At 27.4% G+C, this 19,468-nt stretch overlaps 1 protein-coding gene across 1 annotated transcript; it reads right to left on the bottom strand.

Moving 5' to 3' along the window:
- Positions 1-7,519: 7,519 nt before the first annotated feature.
- Positions 7,520-19,032, bottom strand: Srr (Serine racemase). Its single transcript, XM_089216009.1, has 9 exons — positions 18,692-19,032; positions 15,249-15,377; positions 15,083-15,153; positions 14,421-14,708; positions 13,927-14,089; positions 12,886-13,041; positions 9,966-10,102; positions 8,777-9,002; positions 7,520-7,824 (listed from the first exon to the last, which is right to left on the bottom strand). The coding sequence occupies exons 1-9, from the start codon at positions 18,725-18,727 to the stop codon at positions 7,708-7,710; spliced, it is 1,323 nt and encodes a 440-aa protein (XP_089072135.1). The 5' UTR covers positions 18,728-19,032; the 3' UTR covers positions 7,520-7,707.
- Between the last annotated feature and the right edge of the window lie 436 nt (positions 19,033-19,468).

Genomic DNA, 19,468 nt, shown 5'->3' with positions numbered 1-19,468 from the left:
TTCCCTGAATCACAGCCAAGCAACTGCATCAAGCTCGACCAGCATCAATGGTTCCGTACTTACTACGTTTAATCTACACTATATTCACTACCCGTATAACATTAAATCACAAAATATAACTACTCGAATACGACCAAACGGGAAGGAGAGATGAGTGCCTAAATCTAAACAAACTCCTCTTCTCGAGCTCTATTCTAGTACCAAGATTACCTATAAAGTTTATTTGCTATTAATAGACATTTCAATAATAATAATTATCATTAATATTCCTTAATCCAGTTAGGCCACAATATCATTGTCTGTTTGTATTTAACGTGTGTATTATGTTGCCTAGGTACCAGTAGTTCAATTTAAATTTTCCTAATATATACCAATATATGTTGCATACAATTACGAAACCAGATATTAAATCATCGGAAAACCGTTAAAATATATTATCATCAACAGAGATTTTTAATAGGTGTACTACACACTCGTAACGACGAACACATACTCCATGAATATATTCTTTTCGTGGTTTTAAAAATGAGAATATTATTTTTTAGACACTTGTTGCGTTTGTAAATGTATTCTCTTATATACTTATAACAAAATACAATAGATATTCAGATCAAAACTTAAACCGATCATAAAATATATAGACATATAGCTATTCAAAGAACGACAACTCAAACTATACTCGTTTTTATAGCATATTATGTACATCATCAAATTAAAAGCGTTTGCTTACCGATATTTTTACAGCTATATAATGCCCAATTATTATACATTGTTAATTATGTGATTTCCATCAACATTTTGTCGCATATTTATTTAAATCCGAATGAGTAGTGTCTGAGTTAAAAATAAAATATCATGTACTAAGAAATAAAATAAAAATTTAGATGTTACACCATACATTTTAGCTTTGAATGTTTAGATATTATTAGAGTTAGAAAATTACCAAATAATTTAATATAGATTATTATAAAAACAACCCTCTTTTATTTTCTAAACCAGTTACAATATGTACTTTTACTTATAGTACCCTAAGTCCCTAAGTACTAAAGGATTAAATACTCAGAAATTAGTTGAATTGTGTATATTATAATACATTAATCCATCAACATTTTCATAAAAAAATCTCTTTAAAAACGTATTATAAAAAAGGTAGTTTAAATTTTAAATCTAACTAATAAGTTTGTTTTTCCATCATCCGTCCATAATAATACATTGATAAACTATAAATTATAACATAACCACTTAAAAACAGGGTTGACAATAAAATTACTCACACCAAAAGGTTTTCAGAAATTTTATTAAAACGATTAAAATAAACAACAAGTTCTTATAAATTATCAATAAATAAATTAAAAACGATTTCATTAAAATCTTAAATTTACAAATCTATAATAAAACATATTATTTTAATTTTTAAAACATAAAAATACAAAATTTTCTTTTTTTTGCGTTAACTTTTATGTGCAAAATTTAATAACCTGCAGAAACATTAGCTATAATTTTGGAGCTGTCAACACATTACTATAATATTAATAAGTGTCAATTTCAATTGTCGAATTAATAATTTCTTCCACCCTACCTAGCATAAACATACACAAAATCAGGATCTAACAATTAAACTACAAAGTATCTTCGTGATTTTAAACATCAGCTGTTTATCAATAATGGATTAATTGGATTAAATAAACTTAGATTATGCTAAATAATAATAATTTATTCATACTGTTTACTGATATTTATCTCAATTAAAATTTAATTACAGTCACCCGATTGCTTCAATACACTTGCATTAATTATTAAACTAAAAACCTAATATCCTTATGTTAATCGTGTTATTTAATTCGTATAACTATTTTAGTAGTGTGAGAAACTGTATTTTAAATCGATACGTTTATGATTGGATTACCTGCACGTAAAATTAACAATTTTCTCCTAGCCACCGTTTAGTATTTATGATTTTCAAACTAACTTCATACAATATTCATTTTTCTAATAGTTTTTGCAAATAGATATCTACATGTCTATAATATTCGAAAATTGCTGAACCCAATGGTCATAACATTATAATGAGCAAACGCTCACGAATCAATACTCATTTCAAGTATAATAATAATAATAACAAGACATATATTATAAAAATTTATTGTATACTGGAAAAATATAAATAAAAGATTTCATATAAACATGAGGATACAATGTATATTGTGGAATTCCAATTACAAATTATTAACGTCTATAAGATCGCTGCCACATAAAAATATATTTTCCCATAGATGAAAATTGATCTGTCATTAGTTTGATATTATTTCTTACATTATTGTGTTGAGAAAATAGAAATAATAATATTATTATAAAAGTAATTTTCAATGATTTTACTGTATAGTGTGTTGGAGAATTCCAATAAATATATAACATAAAAATAAATACACATAATACCATTTTTCTAGTCTTAGAAACTCTACATAACGTAATTGTTGGTTGTCAGTAAAAACCTGATGTATAATTTTTTAGAGTATTTAGGTAGTATTACATGTTTATAATTTAATTTTCAAAAGACATTCACTCATAGTTCGGATGAGCGTTGAAAAGATAGAACATTGTGACTTTCAAATTTTAGTAGAAGTAGTAGTAGATATTATATGTGATAAATTATTATTTATACGTTTTCGTTCAACTTTGCTTTAAAATTGGAAGTTGAACGATCTCAAGTAAGATAAGAACACCAAAATAACTTGTTAGCAAATGCCTGATATTCACATTGATCATTCAACTTATTTAGGGGTCGAAGAGGGTCGTAATTAGTGATGGGCAGAAACGACTATTTGATACTACCGACTATTAGTCGGTTTTCATCACGTACTACCGACTATTATTCGACTAATAATTTGCACGACCAGCTGTATACAAATCATAGAAATTAGTCGAATAATTAGTCGACTACTTTTTTTCAACCAACTAATATGAATAAATGAAATTAGTCGACTAATTATTCGACTACTTTTTACCAACCAACTAATATGAATAAATGAAATTAGTCGACTAATTATTCGATTAAAATAACTGATAAATCGGTAATTCTAAGAAATTTAAATTTTAGTCGTAATTCTATTTAAAACTAGTCAAAACAAAAATACCGATAATGACACGCACGGCGCACGTCGCACACACTACAAAGGTTTACATAGGAGACCATAATATTGTGTTAGCCGCTAGGTTTTTACAAATGGGTAATTCTAAGAAATTGTAAGGTCTATTGTTCTGCATTGATTTTATTTAGATAAATATTTTTAATACCCAAAGTACCTTAGTAGTTAGTTATCATTCGACAGTCATACGCGGTATAGACTATAGAGATAGACTATAGGCTGTAACGTCTTCTCTTCAGCTATTAAGTTTAAACTGTTATACATAAACTCCTATAAAATGTTGAGTAAAAAAAATTCATCAAACGTGTGGTGCTATTTCACTAAAAATATTCAACTTAGCATTGAAGTATTTAGTGATCCCTGCTACCTCAGTACCTTCAGAGAGAATTTTTTCAAAAGCAGGTGAAATCATGTCAGCAAAAAGAAATAGAACACATCCAAAAAATTTAGATATGTTAATATTTTTAAACAAAAATTTAAAACAGTTGTAAATTTGTATTTATTTTTCCTGTAAGGTTTATGTTTTTTGTTATATTATTATTATTTTTGTTAAATTGTTGAATTAAAGTAATTCATATTTCATGCTAGTTTGCAATCAGTCCAATAAAAATCAGTTGAATAATAAAAATAAGTCGAATTAAATAATGATAATAAGTTAAATAATAAAAATTAATCAAATAATAATAATTAGTCGAGTAATAAAAATAAGTCGAATAATAATAATTAGTCGAATAATAAAAATAAGTCGAATAATAATAATTAGTCGAATAATAAAAATAAGTCGAATAATAATAATTAGTCGAATAATAAAAATAAGTCGAATAATAATAATTAGTCGAATATTAAAAATGTTCGAGTAACTAAATTAGTCATATGGTACTACCGACTAAGTCGGTAGTAATTAGTCACTTTTGCCCATCACTAGTCGTAATCCTTTCTCATATAGCTTTAAATTTTCAGCCCACCATTTAATTTGCTCGATTTTTTCCATTCCTTATAGATTTTAAATATCTATGTAAATCACTTTCTCATAATTTGTAGATCTCGCAAATGACATTATATTTACTAATTAATTTAAAAAAATATTTTTAAATTAGAGTTGGTTCGAACTCAAAAATATGGTCTCAAATAGAACTCAAATCAAATTTTTTTGATCGTAGGTATGTCTAATCAAACAATTCAGTGTAATATCCAACGTGAACCAAATATTCACTGTAAGACCAAAAGCGTTCCAAACATTTCATTTGATTTGTTATTTTATAATAAGTTGATCTATTCATGATTTAATAGTGCAGGAAATAGTCGCTGACAGGGCAGTATTATGTTTATAATTTTTTTTTCTATTAAAATTTAAAATAATTAAATAAATGATGATGCTACTAGAATAAACAATAAATTATGCTATAAATAATAAACAATAGTATGAAATTCGAGTGTATTTTTCGTCGATTAAACAGAGAATTATCGAAAAAATACAAATTTAAAAATAAACACCGATAACATTTTTTGTTCAAAACGTTTGACGTGTTTCAAAATTATTTGGACAAAATTTCAGATTGTTTATAGAATTTCGAACTTTTTGTGATACTATATTTATTGTTATCTTGGTTCGGTAAACTTTCAAACTTGATGATCACCTAACTTTGGTTTGTTTTTCGAACTTCAAATATTTAGATAATTTCTTTTTTATAAAAATATTTAATATGCTAAAATTTCAACATTTTACACTGAAAGTAGTGCACTATTAATTACAATAACTAATAACTAAAATAGATTACATTTCTTAAAACAATAGAAATAAAAACTGTACTGGACCTTATGAAAACATAAAATGTAACAATATATATATTAATATGTTACCCAAATATTTTGACCCACTTCGATCTCTATAATATAAGGATAGAAAATGTGAATGCTTGGAAAAATTTAATAGAAATTATGTGTTGTTAGAATAGTTAATTTTTTTTTATAGTATACAACTTTTAAAACATAATTATAAAGAAAACATATTGAACAGATCATTATATTATGCCGACAGAAATAACGTTCAGTATTATAAATCAAAAAAAAAAATAATATTTATATAAAATCTTATACAAAGCATATTTTTAAATTAATTAATCAAACTTATTGCTTAACATTATAAATCACTATTATTAAAATACTGAAAGAATCCTAAGCAAATAAGGTAGGTCATTAATATCTTATAACCTATTAATAATAGTTAAGTATTATAAATAATAATTTAAAATGATTAAACGTTTACAAAATATCAGTTTTTAATCCTAATAGACAATACTATTTTTAAAATGATATTTTACTTTAGTTTCGACACGATATTTTTATTCTTTGCAAAAAAATGCATGCCTAATATACATTTGAAAAAGAAAGTTGTATAGAGTTTAGATCATTATAGTTGATATAAGTATGTTTATTGAATAGTAATAAATACATTAAAAGTAGGTTACCTACGTAACATTTAACCATTTAATTTTAGATTTATATTATAATAAATTTTAGAGATTTTATATGGTGTCGTTAGTATGTAACTATATATATATATATATATATATATATATAATCGTATTTCTAGATATCGAAATTTCGGAATTTCAATAACTGATAGAAAAAGGCTGACTTTACAGTGTTGGTTTTGTGTGAGGTGCTAAACTTATGGTTCTATAAGGATTTTAATAAGATGTAATAAGTATTTGATATAATATAAGGTGAAGCAAATGCGATTTGCTTTACGCCTTTAAAGGAGTATAAAAGACTGGATAATAGGTGTAGTGGAAAAAAAGATGGAACTTTAAACTATTATATTTTAGACTAGATTAAAATAATTTTGTTATCATAGTTTTAAAATAAAAGAATCATATTATTTTTTCCGTAATCTAAAGGTGTCAAAACTGTATGAGTATCTACATACTTACTTGACGATAGCGGCACTAATTGAAAAGTATATATTATATATATAATTGCATTAAAATATTATTGATTCACACGTTATATTTATTTTTATATTCTATTAGATATTTTTGTTTCAACATAATAAAATATGAATAATTTATAAAAAGTTTTATCTTGCAGTTACCTCTAAAATTGTTTTAAGGATATTTGTGGTGGAGTTTGGTTATGTTTGATTGCTATCGAAAGATAATAATAAAAATTGTAGAGAAAATAATGACATATTTTGTGCTTTTATGAATAAAATCTCAAACCGTTGAAAAAACGAATGTGGGCAACGATTTGCAGCTTTCGGACATAGGAATAAATCCGATAACGTCGTAGAATAAAATATCGTGAAAATGAGTCTGTTCTTCAAAAAATTTTTTTATCGAAATAATCGCAAAATGCTCCCACAGAATAATAATTAGGAAGGATAATAGTTGGTTCGTCAAAGTGTACAACAGGGATGGGCAACTGGCGGCCCAGGAGCCTTTTTTATCTGGCCCATCCAACATTTCCAAATCACAACATACAATTTTAAAGTTTATCGTCTATACTCTATATTCTATAATAATTATACTTAGTAATAATACTATTTATATTTTATTTATTTATTTTTTTTAATAATCCTTTTTTCTTCCAAATTCCCTACATTAGAAACAAAATCAATGCTAATTAAAATGTATATTTCAAATGACCACTTTTTTTTTTTTTGCTTTCTATGTTCTGGCCCACCGAATTTTAGTTTTCTAAAAATTGGCCCTCTATTAACTTAAAGTTGTCCATCCCTGGAGTATACCATTCTTCATTTACTTATTAAAATATAACAACATTTGTGCCCATTTTCTAAATATAAAATACTTTTTATGAACCATTATAGATTTGACGTATTTTTTTTATTAGAACGTTATATTTTTATTATTGTTATATGTTATTTATTCACATGTATTTTTATTTATTTTTTTTATTAGAACGTTATATTTTTATTATTGTTATATGTTATTTATTCACATGTATTTTAATTTATTTTTTTTAATCCTGTCAAATATAAAATACTACAGTTTAAAAAATGCAATTGAATTATAATAATATGTAAGCCTTATTATATAATATAAATTATAATAATTATATTAATATCAAAATAAATATAGTTTTAACACATAATATTATTATATTACATTATTATTACTTTGCATTATATTCATATTCTATTACATACTATAAAATATATTATTTTAAACTAATTTCGTTCTGTGTTAAAAAATGTGTTTAATCAAACAGAATTTAATCCAATTTGTTGTGTGTGTGTGACTATTAAGTCAATATTTTAACTACCTATAAACTATTACAAAGTTATACGTGTTTGTGTGTTTGTGTGTATTTGTTTTTTTTTTTTTTTGAAATACAAAAATAAAATATCTTCGTTTCAGTATAAAAATAAGGCATTTTTTTTTATTTATAAAACATAATATCAATAGTTAAATAGTTAATATCAATTATAGTAGTACCTAATCATCGCCAGTTTTAAATATCATTATATTATTAAAATGAAAAATCAAACAACAGCACTAATGACAAATAAAAAAATAAAATAAAACCGCAAAATCTTAGTTCAAAGAACTTTGGGTAATGGTATGTCACCGAACACGGAAGAACTGTAGTTCTTCGTTATCACCTCCTGCAGCAGACGAGCGTGTCTCAAGTCTCTCGTCTCGCATACAACTTTGACCTGTAACAAACAATGGTAGAACATTAGTTCGATCTCATAACATTCAGATCACGAGACTTCTTTCCTATAAGGCTACAAATCAGATGTTCTTTAAAACATGTTTTTCTCCTAAATCGACTTAATTTAGACATTCAATATCAGTCTGTGTGATTTATAATGGGAATGTTCACTGAAGAAAATAATAAAACAGGAGCCTGGAACTTGATCCTAAAAATCTTTTAAAAAAAAATTATATAAAGATTACTTTAAGGATATATATCTGAAAACAGAAAAAGGATAAAATAACTTATATAAATATGAAAAATTGAATATTTATCGAAAAATAAATAACGCATATTTAATTGTCTTCACAAATTAATGTATTGCAAAAAAAAAAAGAATGTTTTAAAACAAGAAAAATGCATATAATCTTATGTAGGTTGAGTTTCTTGTGAAAATGTTAAACGTGGATAAAATATTACAAGGTAAGTATAATGGTGTAAGTACTTGGTATATATTATTATCATATAAACTTATAAAAATAAAATTCAAATGGATCAAATTTAGGTTAAATATTTTTAACGTTACGCTCAAAAAAATTTGATTTGTTTATCAATTTGGCTGGATACAATTATATTTTTGAAGTCAATATATATGGTAATAATAATATACTATGTTAATAACAAGAAAATCAGAATTAAACATCATGCAATTTCGGAATTTGGTTCTCATAAATAATAAATAAAAAAACTGAGAATAGTACCACAACAAAAGTCAAATTGTTAAACAGTAATTTTTTTCAGCCAATTAATATTTTAAATTTTGTTTTAAATCCAAATTATTGTAACTGATACATTTTGAAGGCTTCTTTCAATAATTTATTTTATTAGTTTATAAATTTACCAAAAAAATCAACGATTTAGATAATTAAATTTAAAAATAAATATAAAATTTGTTTTATTCACACACTGACCCTAACGCTGAAGACGTCGTCTGAAAGCCAAGCCCTTTCATGTATTATGTCTTTCACGCAAACGCTAATCGTTGCCAACACTCTGCACAGTTCGGCAATACCACCGGGCCTGTCACTCAACGTCGCGTGGAACTTGACCAGTCTACCGTCGATGGCCAATCCCCTGTCCAAACACCTTCCCAGTATGGACGTATCGATGTTGCCACCGCACAGCAACAAAACGACTCTATAAATAACGCCAATACATCAAAAGTTAATAACTATAGTAATCGTTAGATAGAATTTAATTCATGATTATACGATTTACTACGACTAGAATTCATTATTTACCATTTAACTAAAATTAAATTAAAATATTATCGACAGAACGAAGTGGTTTTATACTCCTTAATAATCCTATAAACAAATTTAACCATGAAGAATAATCACCACCGTAATACTAGGTAGTCCGTCAAGCAAAGCTAAATTTATATAATTTAATTGGATATCACATTCAAAATTTTACTCAAAATCAGCTGGTTGTAAGCTTTGGCTTGTGTGAGGAAATAGGGCCTAATTTATTGTCCGTGCTACATATTATTAGACACGACGATTTGTGATATAAGCAAATATAATGGCTGCAGTCACGACAATATTTTGTAACTAATATTTGAGTTGCGGTCGTGGCGTAAAATGCCCATAATTTTATTTATTTGAATCTGATTAATTACTTGTAATATTTATTTTATGACTTAACTGATACTGAGACATAACTTGGCTGTCTCGAAAGGTACTGTTGGACGCAAATAGGCTATGACCTTTTTTCAACCTCTTTATGTAGGACGCAAATTACCTACTGATAATAATCTCGAACGCAAGTAGTATGCACCGATGATCGCAACTAATTTGTAATCTATTTAAGGGTCACTGCAACTAATAAACACCGATTTTCCTTATTGATAAATGTTAAAAGCTTATAATGAAAAGTCCCACAAATGTAATATTATTTAATTTTTTTAAACTACATCACTTAAGTGCCCAGTATATATGTTATGAAGTATCTCGATATAATTATATCGCAATAAATTAAAAATAAAAATGTTAAAAATTATTTTTAATTAAAAAATATTCTAGAGAATTTACCGTCGATGTTAAATTAATGGCCTAGGAACAAGTTATATACCACCACATTACAATATTACCCACTTACTTTTTTCCCGCAAACTCGTCTAAAGTACCCGACAACGCAGCTGCTAATCCGATGGCTCCAGCGCCTTCAACAACGCATTTCTCTGACTCTACAAGTCGCAGAATTGCCATAGAGATCCATTCCTCTGTGACCACGATCTAGAAAAACATATTTTCGTTACACAATCAGTACATAATATAAGTTAAAGTATACAGTAATCCATTTTTCTCCGTATTTAGAACAACTGGTGTTGGGTAATAGATGATATTTTAGGGCCAGGGCTGTATAGATGATTTTTGTATACTGACAGATTATGTACACAAATGATTAGTATATAATTTAGTGGTTTTGACTGTTGGTTCCCTTATCCTCCTCTCCCACAACCACTAGTCACTCAACCTTCAACCCTTAACCCTCAATCCCTTGTCCTTGCTGGTTATTGATGGTCGGTACGGGAGGCTTTCATTTGGGCGAATGATCCAAAATAACATATCGTTTGGGTGAATTTATACATATCATTTGGGCGAAATTTACAAGGCCCCCTAATTTATCTAATACATCTTTTGGGTGGGCTATAAATATATATGTATAAACATTTATATAGACTAAAAGGTTTTCCGTCCCATTTTTAGAACTCTTAGTTAACTCTAACTGGTATGGTTAAAAATCGATTATATTATTATATAAATATAATATTTATTATATTAACTAAATTTTAATTAATAAATGTCACACTTCAGTATCTGATTAGATTAGACATAGGCAAAAAATGAAAACCCACACGTCTTAGTACAATCTAACAAATTATCATTCACTATCTATATTTGTAAATTGGCGTATGAATACCAATCAGCCGAAACAATATAATAATAATATTTAACTGTAGGAAATATTATAAAAATTATTGTAGACGTGGGTATGTTACTTCCCTATTGTTCAATAATTTATAAATTTGCCTAAACGATCAGTCAATTTCTCGCCCAAATGATATATGCTTTACTAAGCAATTTTGAGTTTTTAGCCCAAATGAATGACGTCCGTCGGTGCAGGTGGAAACAGTCATACAGTCGTGTCTTTAAACTTAATTAACTGAAATATATACTTTTTAATGAAATATTTGTGCGTTTGGCTTTAAATTATCTAACATAATCAGAAAAAAGCTAAGTCATACAATTTATTAAAAAACTTGGGAAAAGTTAATCAAATTATTGTATATAATCTGTCTTCATATGATAAGTAGAATCAGCATCAAGTGGCATTAAAAAGTAGATTAGAGTTCAATCCTGCTTGTTTCCAAATATATTTTGAAATTGGAATGATCGTCTCCATTCAGCAGTATTTTGATTCTGATATACCCATAAAAAGGTGTTTATTTCACTTTGGGCAATCTATTTGGAGTTAAGTTCAAAGTTTGGGATTAGCTTAAAACACATGACGTTAATATGAAAAAAGTTGTTCGTCGTCTTTGTGCATTAGCCTTAGTTCCGATTGAACAAATTGACAATTGTCGGACAGAAATTCATAGTCAAGTTCCACAGTGGCACATTTAGAAAGTAAATATAACTTTTAATGTAATTTTTTAGAACTATATTAGCAAAACCTATTTTTTTACTATTATTATTTAAGATGTGCTGATATTATTAAATTATTTTACTGAAACATACTTAGATCCAGATATTTGTCTATTTAATAGAAATATGTGAAATCATTTTTATACAAATGGAGCAAGGACGATAAAGCACCTTGAAGGATGGCATGTATAGCTCTTAACAAAGCTATTTGTAGACCAAACTTAAACATATTTATTTTAATCAAAAAGATAACCAACAATCAAACTCCGATCTTGACCTCATAGCACAAAATAACTGCAATCATGTACATGTAATTGATTTTCTATGAATACAAATCGGATGTCGGCCAATTGGTACGTCATGTACAAAACACAATACATTCCCTATATTCTGGTTCTCTGTATACGTATGTTTTAAGAACAATTTGAAAGTAGTATGTTGATACCATTAATGATGCTTGTTGTCACATTCTTGTGCATTTTCCCATGCGCAGCCGTGAAATAATAAATGTTGATCTCGTGAAGAGTCGGGTGGTGGATTTAAGGTTGTAAGTCAGGAGCTCATTGGTAGGGGTGAGAAAAGGGGTAAATATACGTCACACGTACGTGACAAGGCGGCCAATTTAGGATGGGGCAGGACTGGCAATGACGTGGAGGGTAAGGGCAAGGAGAGCAAGGAGTTGAAGCTTTAGAACCCCTCCCCCCTTTTTATACTACTCAAATTGTTCAGTGAACGCAGTGAAGTCATTTTTTTAAGCGGCCTTATAAGTTATAATTAATATTTTATTTAAAACTTATTAATAATAAAAATGTATAATTCTATTTAAAAAAAAATAATAATATATATAAATTTAAAATTAAAACTCCAATATTACTTATAATATGTACATTACAATCATTATAATCGTACATTTTTGTCTGCCCTCGAGGTGGAATTATTCCCACTCACACTTATCTGGCGAAAATTCCCTCTTCCGATCCGTCACTATACCATTATAATCTATTTAATATACAAGTGACGTATAAAATAATATATTATGAATTAGGAGTACAGTTTTTATATTATTACAACTTTTGTAAGTTCTACGACGGTATTATGTGTTTTCTTTTCAATATAAATAATTCACTTGGAAATGGATAAATATTTGGCATAATTGGACTCTGGGATAGTCAGATAGACGACAATTGAGTGAAACACACACATCGCTATTAATAATTAGTGTATCAAATATTTTTTTTTAATTTAGCTGTATTCACTTTAATATTTTTCAGATTTTCATAGGTTAGGTTAGGATAATATGATTGGATATAAGCTTATAGTTAGGACTTTAGACTAGTATAAAACAACCCATTGGAGAGACGCGTACTTACCATTTTGTCGACCAAACTCGCAGCTGTAGCAAACGCGTTACACCCAACTCTTGGCACGGCTAAGCCATCTGCAAGCGTGCTCTTACCATCAACTGTAACCGGACTACCGTGTTCCATGGCTTTCGTGAAACTAGGCACGCGGTCAGATTCAACGCCCTGCAAACAGTAAAATATGGAATTATATTCTAACAACATTCAAACAACCCCATTTACATATACTTTTAGCTTATAATAATATTATTATATTTAAAATATTGATTATTATCATTCTGGTGTAGTGATGTACATATAAAATAATATACTGAGTGATTCACTCAAATAGCTTTTTGAATAATAACAATTATTTCAAGCATAGTTCAATGTTGATGAAAAAACATTTATTTGGTTTTCAAACTTAAAATCTGTCTTATCAAATTTATGTAGTTTTTCAGGTGATAATTTACTTTTATGTCGTTTCAATAATAATATTATATAATAAATTTATAGACATAATATGTCTGCGCACTCATACATCTACGAGTACTGTTCAAAAATAAACCAAACGAATTCTTATTGAATATAAAATTTACAGATTAACCTTAAAATAAACGTTACATAGTAATGTACATTTCCTTGTTATTTAAAATAATATACTTCATAACTAGTGGCCTAGATACCATCATAATAATATTATGTATAGATTTCCATAAAATATTTTATTCTCGTTAAAATAGACGCAGGGCATAATAATATGATTGTAGTGATGTAGCTAAATTGCCTATACAAAGCGCCGTGTTATTATATTTGAGTATTATTGAAACGCATTTAAAAATAAATAAAACATTAACATGTTTCAATGTTGCAGAGAAAATCAAAAAAATCACAATGTCAAACAATTAATTGAAAAAATTATGTTCGTCAAGAATCAAGATACTATTATATCAATATGAAACTTTATGAAAAATACAATATGTACAAGATGCATTAAACCGTTTGAATACTTAATATTATTTTGTGTTTCAGACATTATTTCGCTTGCTATGAAAATCATAATACACTCACAATAATTTTGCAGTTTTTTCTCAGTGTTTTTACGGCCAGTGATACACCAGCCAGCAGACCACCACCACCGACAGGAACGACAATCGCATCGGCGTCTGGAACGTCTTCTAATATCTCGAGTCCAACTGTACCCTGACCAGCCATTATGTGAGGATGATCGTACCTGTATGGGGCAATCGTTTAAATTTTAACACATTAGTTATTTGATTTATATGTTATTTACTATGTTAATATTTATCGACAACTGTAAAAAGTAAGTAATCTCAGACATTTGTACTCAAATGGTAAATCCAGTTAAGGAAAAAATGGAAATCATTGGAAAGACAAATATGAAGAAATATGTAATAAGTGCTGTATTATTTGGGGTAAATATCCTATTTAAATGAAGAATCGAATAATAAAATAATATTTTTGTAAAATCTGACATGATATAATTTATTATGATATATTATCAATATAAATGTCTAACGTGTATAATCAAATTAAATTCAGACCCATTGATGTAAATGATTCCCTTCTCTTTGGACAGCTTAAGAGCGATGTGCTTAGACTCCTTCATGTTGATACCCTGAATTATGACGGTTGCGCCGAAATTCCTGCAAGCCTCAATTTTTATGATTGGAGCTACTGTGGGCATAACCACTGTCACCGGAACGCCGAGACGCTTACCATGGTAACATAGAGCCTGTGCGTGGTTACCCAAAGATGCAGATATCACACCGTTTCGCTTGTGCTCGTCAGACAACATCATCAAAGCATAGCACGCTCCACGTTCCTTGAAACTGCAATATAAGACATTATTTTTTATTTTTAGTAAATACTTAAAAAACAAAAATTAACAGTCATCATGAATTTAGTTACATTAAAATCGATACTTTTGCATTAAGATCGTTAAAAGTTACATAATACTAAATGAATGAATATGCTATAATCGAGTTCTTCTGATGCATGAGAGATCTCCCAACTGATTATTGATTTAAAAGTGCCCAACTTCTGACCAATATTTGGAATGATGAATAATTATATTTTTGCAATATTTTAGAAGAATTATCGTTGATATTCACCAAATATCCTTTTCTCTCAACACTTATTTATATATATTTATAAGCCATATGGTCGTTGATAGCATATGATTTAAATATTTTGTTAACAATACCTTCCGGTGTACTGCACAAAGTCCTTTTTCAAATAAAGTTCCATGTTGACAAGACTAGACAAATGCGATCTCTGCAAGTGAATAACAGACAGTTACAATTAATATAAATTGTTAAATCATATAAATAATATCAACTTAAAATAATAAAATATTACGAAACGCTCACCGTACACGCTGTCTTGATTACACCATCTTTTATTTTGTAAGCAGCAGATGTAATATCTTCAAATGTTAATTTAAGTGGACTTGATTCCAGACAGAAAGGATCTTCGACTTCGATATCGATTTCTTCATTCTATATTTTACACAATAATAAAGAATAAACTATTTATTTATATGATCATGGAACGTTTTAAAACTATTTAATTATGCACACAATAATTTGTAAATTTATTTTCAGTTAGCTATATTAAAAAAATCAATTTAATATATTATACCTATTGTATTTAAAAAAAATAAAAAAATAATTGATAAAAATATTCTTATTTTATTTTTTTTGGTTTTAGTCATATAAACGAAATTTCAAATATATTTATTGTTCTCTGTAAAAACCTAAAATTTAAATATATATTACCTAGCTGTGTCTAAACTCGTTAAAATTATATCAGATAAAATACGTTTAGTATTATAGTTTGTACCATTACATCGTTATGCTTATTAAACTTGAACAAATTTTTGTTTTGTATTACACATATTAAAATATAAATTATAAACAGATAATTATTACTCTCTGCTGCATACAAGGTTTTAAAAAAAGATACAGTACCCACTTAACGTTGTTACAAAAATAGATTAAATATTATAAATTTTAATTATCTAAATAAAATATATTTCTTATCTTATATTCATTAGTCTATTAGGAAAAAAATTAAAGATAATAATGATTAAGTTACAAAATGTTAGTTAATGATTGCTGTTACAAAATGTATTTATTTTTCAATCAAAATAATAGATTAACTTTAAACCAATCGATTCATTTTACAATGTATAGGTAGCTACACAATTTGTTTTATATTTATAGAAGTTTTACATACCATGTTAATTAAGTCTAATTGGTCCTAAATATTTTCGATAAAGAAAAAAAAAAACTCTCAGCTCGGTTTAAAATCGTCTTGAGATATAAAAATTGAATTCGAACCAAAATAAAATAATAAATTGCTTTAAATAGCAAATAAAAATAACCAATTATTAATACCTAATCACCTATTTAACACTCTAATCTACTTATAGACGTTAATATTCTGTTAGAATTTCTTAGTTCTTAGTCTAAATTATGTAGTTATGTAACATTTCGTTACAATATTGTAATACAAGTTTTATAAGGTGACTATGTAATTTGTAAATCTGAAAAAACCGAAGAACTCTCTCTGCTGTATAGAAGATTTCGAGCGTATCTCGTTATAGGTATATTACGTTTCTGTTTTGAATTTGTTAAAATTATTATTTATCATTGTGTACGAAAAATGATTTTAAAAGGAGTCAATGTGACAGTGTCTATTTATAGATATATTGAGAAATTTAATTAATTTTAGCCCAAATTATTACTCTCAAATATTTATATAGTATTTAGCCAAACTACTTGTTCGCATATTATAATATAACACATTAATTGTAATTTTTAATTTATATAGAGAGTGTATCCTACTGTAGAATGGCGATAAATTCGTGTTTAAAGATGCTAAATAATTTAGTTTAAACTATTCACCATTTAACTATATATGGAATTTAATAATGATCAATGATTAATATAATATGTAGGATGTCTACAAAGTAACTAAAACCAATGGAAAAAATAATTGAACGCTTAATATTGTCAATATTTGAAGTCCAAGTATTTATTAAAAACATATGAAAAGTATGAATTTTCAATACTTTTATATTTTTATAAAAACAACTCATTCTGAACTTTGTATTACATTTTTAAGCTTAGTGACCGTAAAAATTGTTATTGATATGTATTTTATATCGATAAAAAACAAAAAAAAGTAAGAAATTTCAAAGTAAAAACTAGATAAAATGTTCTCCTAGAACCACTCTTCATGTTAAAATTGAAGCTTGATTTCTACTCAAAAATTCGATGACAAACAAAAAAACACATTATTTTAAAACGAATATAACATAATACAAATCAAGCAGTCATCGCTCAGTATCTAAATTTTTGATATATTTATTCACTGAAATCTTAGTTACCAATTTTTTCTTTTATTCCAGAGTTGAATACGCCAATATTATCATACTCGAACTTATGTTAACATTATAAATTATTTATTCATCTACTTGAGCACTTGTGCACTTGCGTGGTTATCAAACACATAAATGATGAGCCCAAATTAAACTCAGTTTATTATAATGTTTTTGCATTAATAAAGATGATGGGTTGTAACGTAATGAAAGTAACATTTTACTGTAACGAAATAATTACTTTGTTGAAAATGCGAAACGTAATTTTTTTAGACATTTTCCCAATTTTTAAAATATTATCCCCACTTCGATTACATAAAGAGAATTTAAAAAAAAAATGTAATTCTTCTAAAAAAATACTAAAATTATAAAATATAAATATCTATATGGATTAATAATTTTTAAATTTATTTTGCTGTGATTCAGTTTTAAATGTAAAGACAATGCGTAACGTGTAACATTTTACTTACACTGTGCTAAAATTATTTAATTAACTTTTCTCAAATTGCAATTTTCTTTTTGACATCTTGTTCATATAAATAATATTATACCTATACATTCTTTCTACAGTTGGTAGTTATTGATAATTATTTATGCGTAAAAAATTAGAGAAAAACACATGTCCTCTTTTACACTGTTTTTGTAATGTGAAAGTTAAAAAGGTTCTTAAAAAAAATGAAGTAATTCCATCAGTTTAATTTAAACTTAACCTAACGAAATAAGTAACTCTAATTGGTAACTGATATCACAGAGCAACAAAAATGGTTGCTTAAATTGTTTTAAAAAAAAGCTATTACCCGATAATACTATAGAATTGAAGGAGTTCGGTGTGACAATAAACGAATACTACTCACTACGCACTTATTTTCAAGCAATATGGTTATGTGCGTAGTAAATTGCCATCAGTGAGATAGTGAACCTTTCATGACAATACAACTTCCATACATACATGTACTTTTTAAAATTCAGTGAAAGTGTTTGCTTGCTCATTGATATATTCATCTGATAAGAATTATGATGAAACAATTTGAATCCGACTAAAATTGTAATATTTTCATAGGAAATTTTTATTTTTTATTGTTTACTTTAATACTTCAGTATCTATCCGAGGTGTATTATAAACATATTATTTCATGATTTTATTTAAGAGGCTCTAAATGCAAAGCCATATTTTGATTCGATTACTTCACGCGTCTGCAAATAAACAATAATTAATAGCTGTACATCATATTATGTCATGTTTGTCAATAAAATTCGTCCACATCATAGTCCATTCGTTTTCGAGCGCAGCCATTCCAGAAACGCAACGCATAACACTTGCATGAACATAATAATAATATAGCAAGTAGTCAATAATAATATTATTATTTCGCAGCACCACGTTACTCTATACATTGTATTATAATATTATAATAAGTGTGTACTTACGATCCCATTGTCATTGTTTTCGTTTTCAGCGACCATTGTTGCGTGTCTTTAGGTGACTATATTATTATAAAGATGATATTAAAGTGCAATTATATGGATAAATCGGTTTGCAATTTCGCGACGATAAATGAGTAGCTGGTGTGTGTGAGTGTTTGTGCGTGATAAAATCGATAGTGTTACGGGTTTCCAAGTATGCACAGCGTGTCACGGTCCACAGACGAAATCGATGTGGTGAATTAATTATTATGACGATGTATTCTTAACGTGTACAAGATGAGTAACTGCGATGCCAAAGTTTGCTCTCGCCGGCGTTTCGTCGTTATTAGCCGACGTTTATCAGCGTTTTATAGTCGTGTCCCGTCGGCATAATATACGTAGTGAATCTCATCATTTATTTCGTGTCGGACATTTAAAATCGTTGTGTTATTGGTCACGATAACAGGGCAATATTCCTTGACACGTTAATGACCGCCTTTTACCGTAAATCGCGATTACATTTCATTATTATAAAACTCGAATCTACATACGGACCTCTTTTCGTGTAAATTGTATACAGGATGTTTCATTCCGTGGTAGTTCAGAGGTCAATATTTTTATTTTATATATACATTAAACAGATCGAAAAATTATTACAGCTAAGAGTACGTAACAGTGGTATTTGTTGTCTCCGTCTTACCAGTGCGTAATATAGCAAATTTACGCGCAGCAGAACACTTGTAGCTCCTTTAGTTTAAAAATTACAGTAAATCGACCTGTTATGAAACTTAACGGTAAGAA

Source organism: Diuraphis noxia, unplaced genomic scaffold (genome assembly GCF_037042655.1).
Source record: "Diuraphis noxia isolate RWA-SAM2 unplaced genomic scaffold, SU_Dnox_SAM2 contig0001, whole genome shotgun sequence".
Lineage (NCBI taxonomy): Eukaryota > Metazoa > Arthropoda > Insecta > Hemiptera > Aphididae > Diuraphis > Diuraphis noxia.
Note: the sequence above shows the minus strand (reverse complement) of the source record. Positions and strands in the feature narration are given on the sequence as shown.

Coding starts and splice junctions, on each gene's coding strand:
- Srr (XM_089216009.1), bottom strand. CDS start 18,727: ATGGTCGCTGAAAACGAAAACAATGACAATGGGATC. Junction 13,042..13,926: donor GAAAAAACTGCAAAATTATT/GTGAGTGTATTA, acceptor TACTGTTTGCAG/GGCGTTGAATCTGACCGCGT. Junction 10,103..12,885: donor CGAGTTTGGTCGACAAAATG/GTAAGTACGCGT, acceptor ATGTTTTTCTAG/ATCGTGGTCACAGAGGAATG.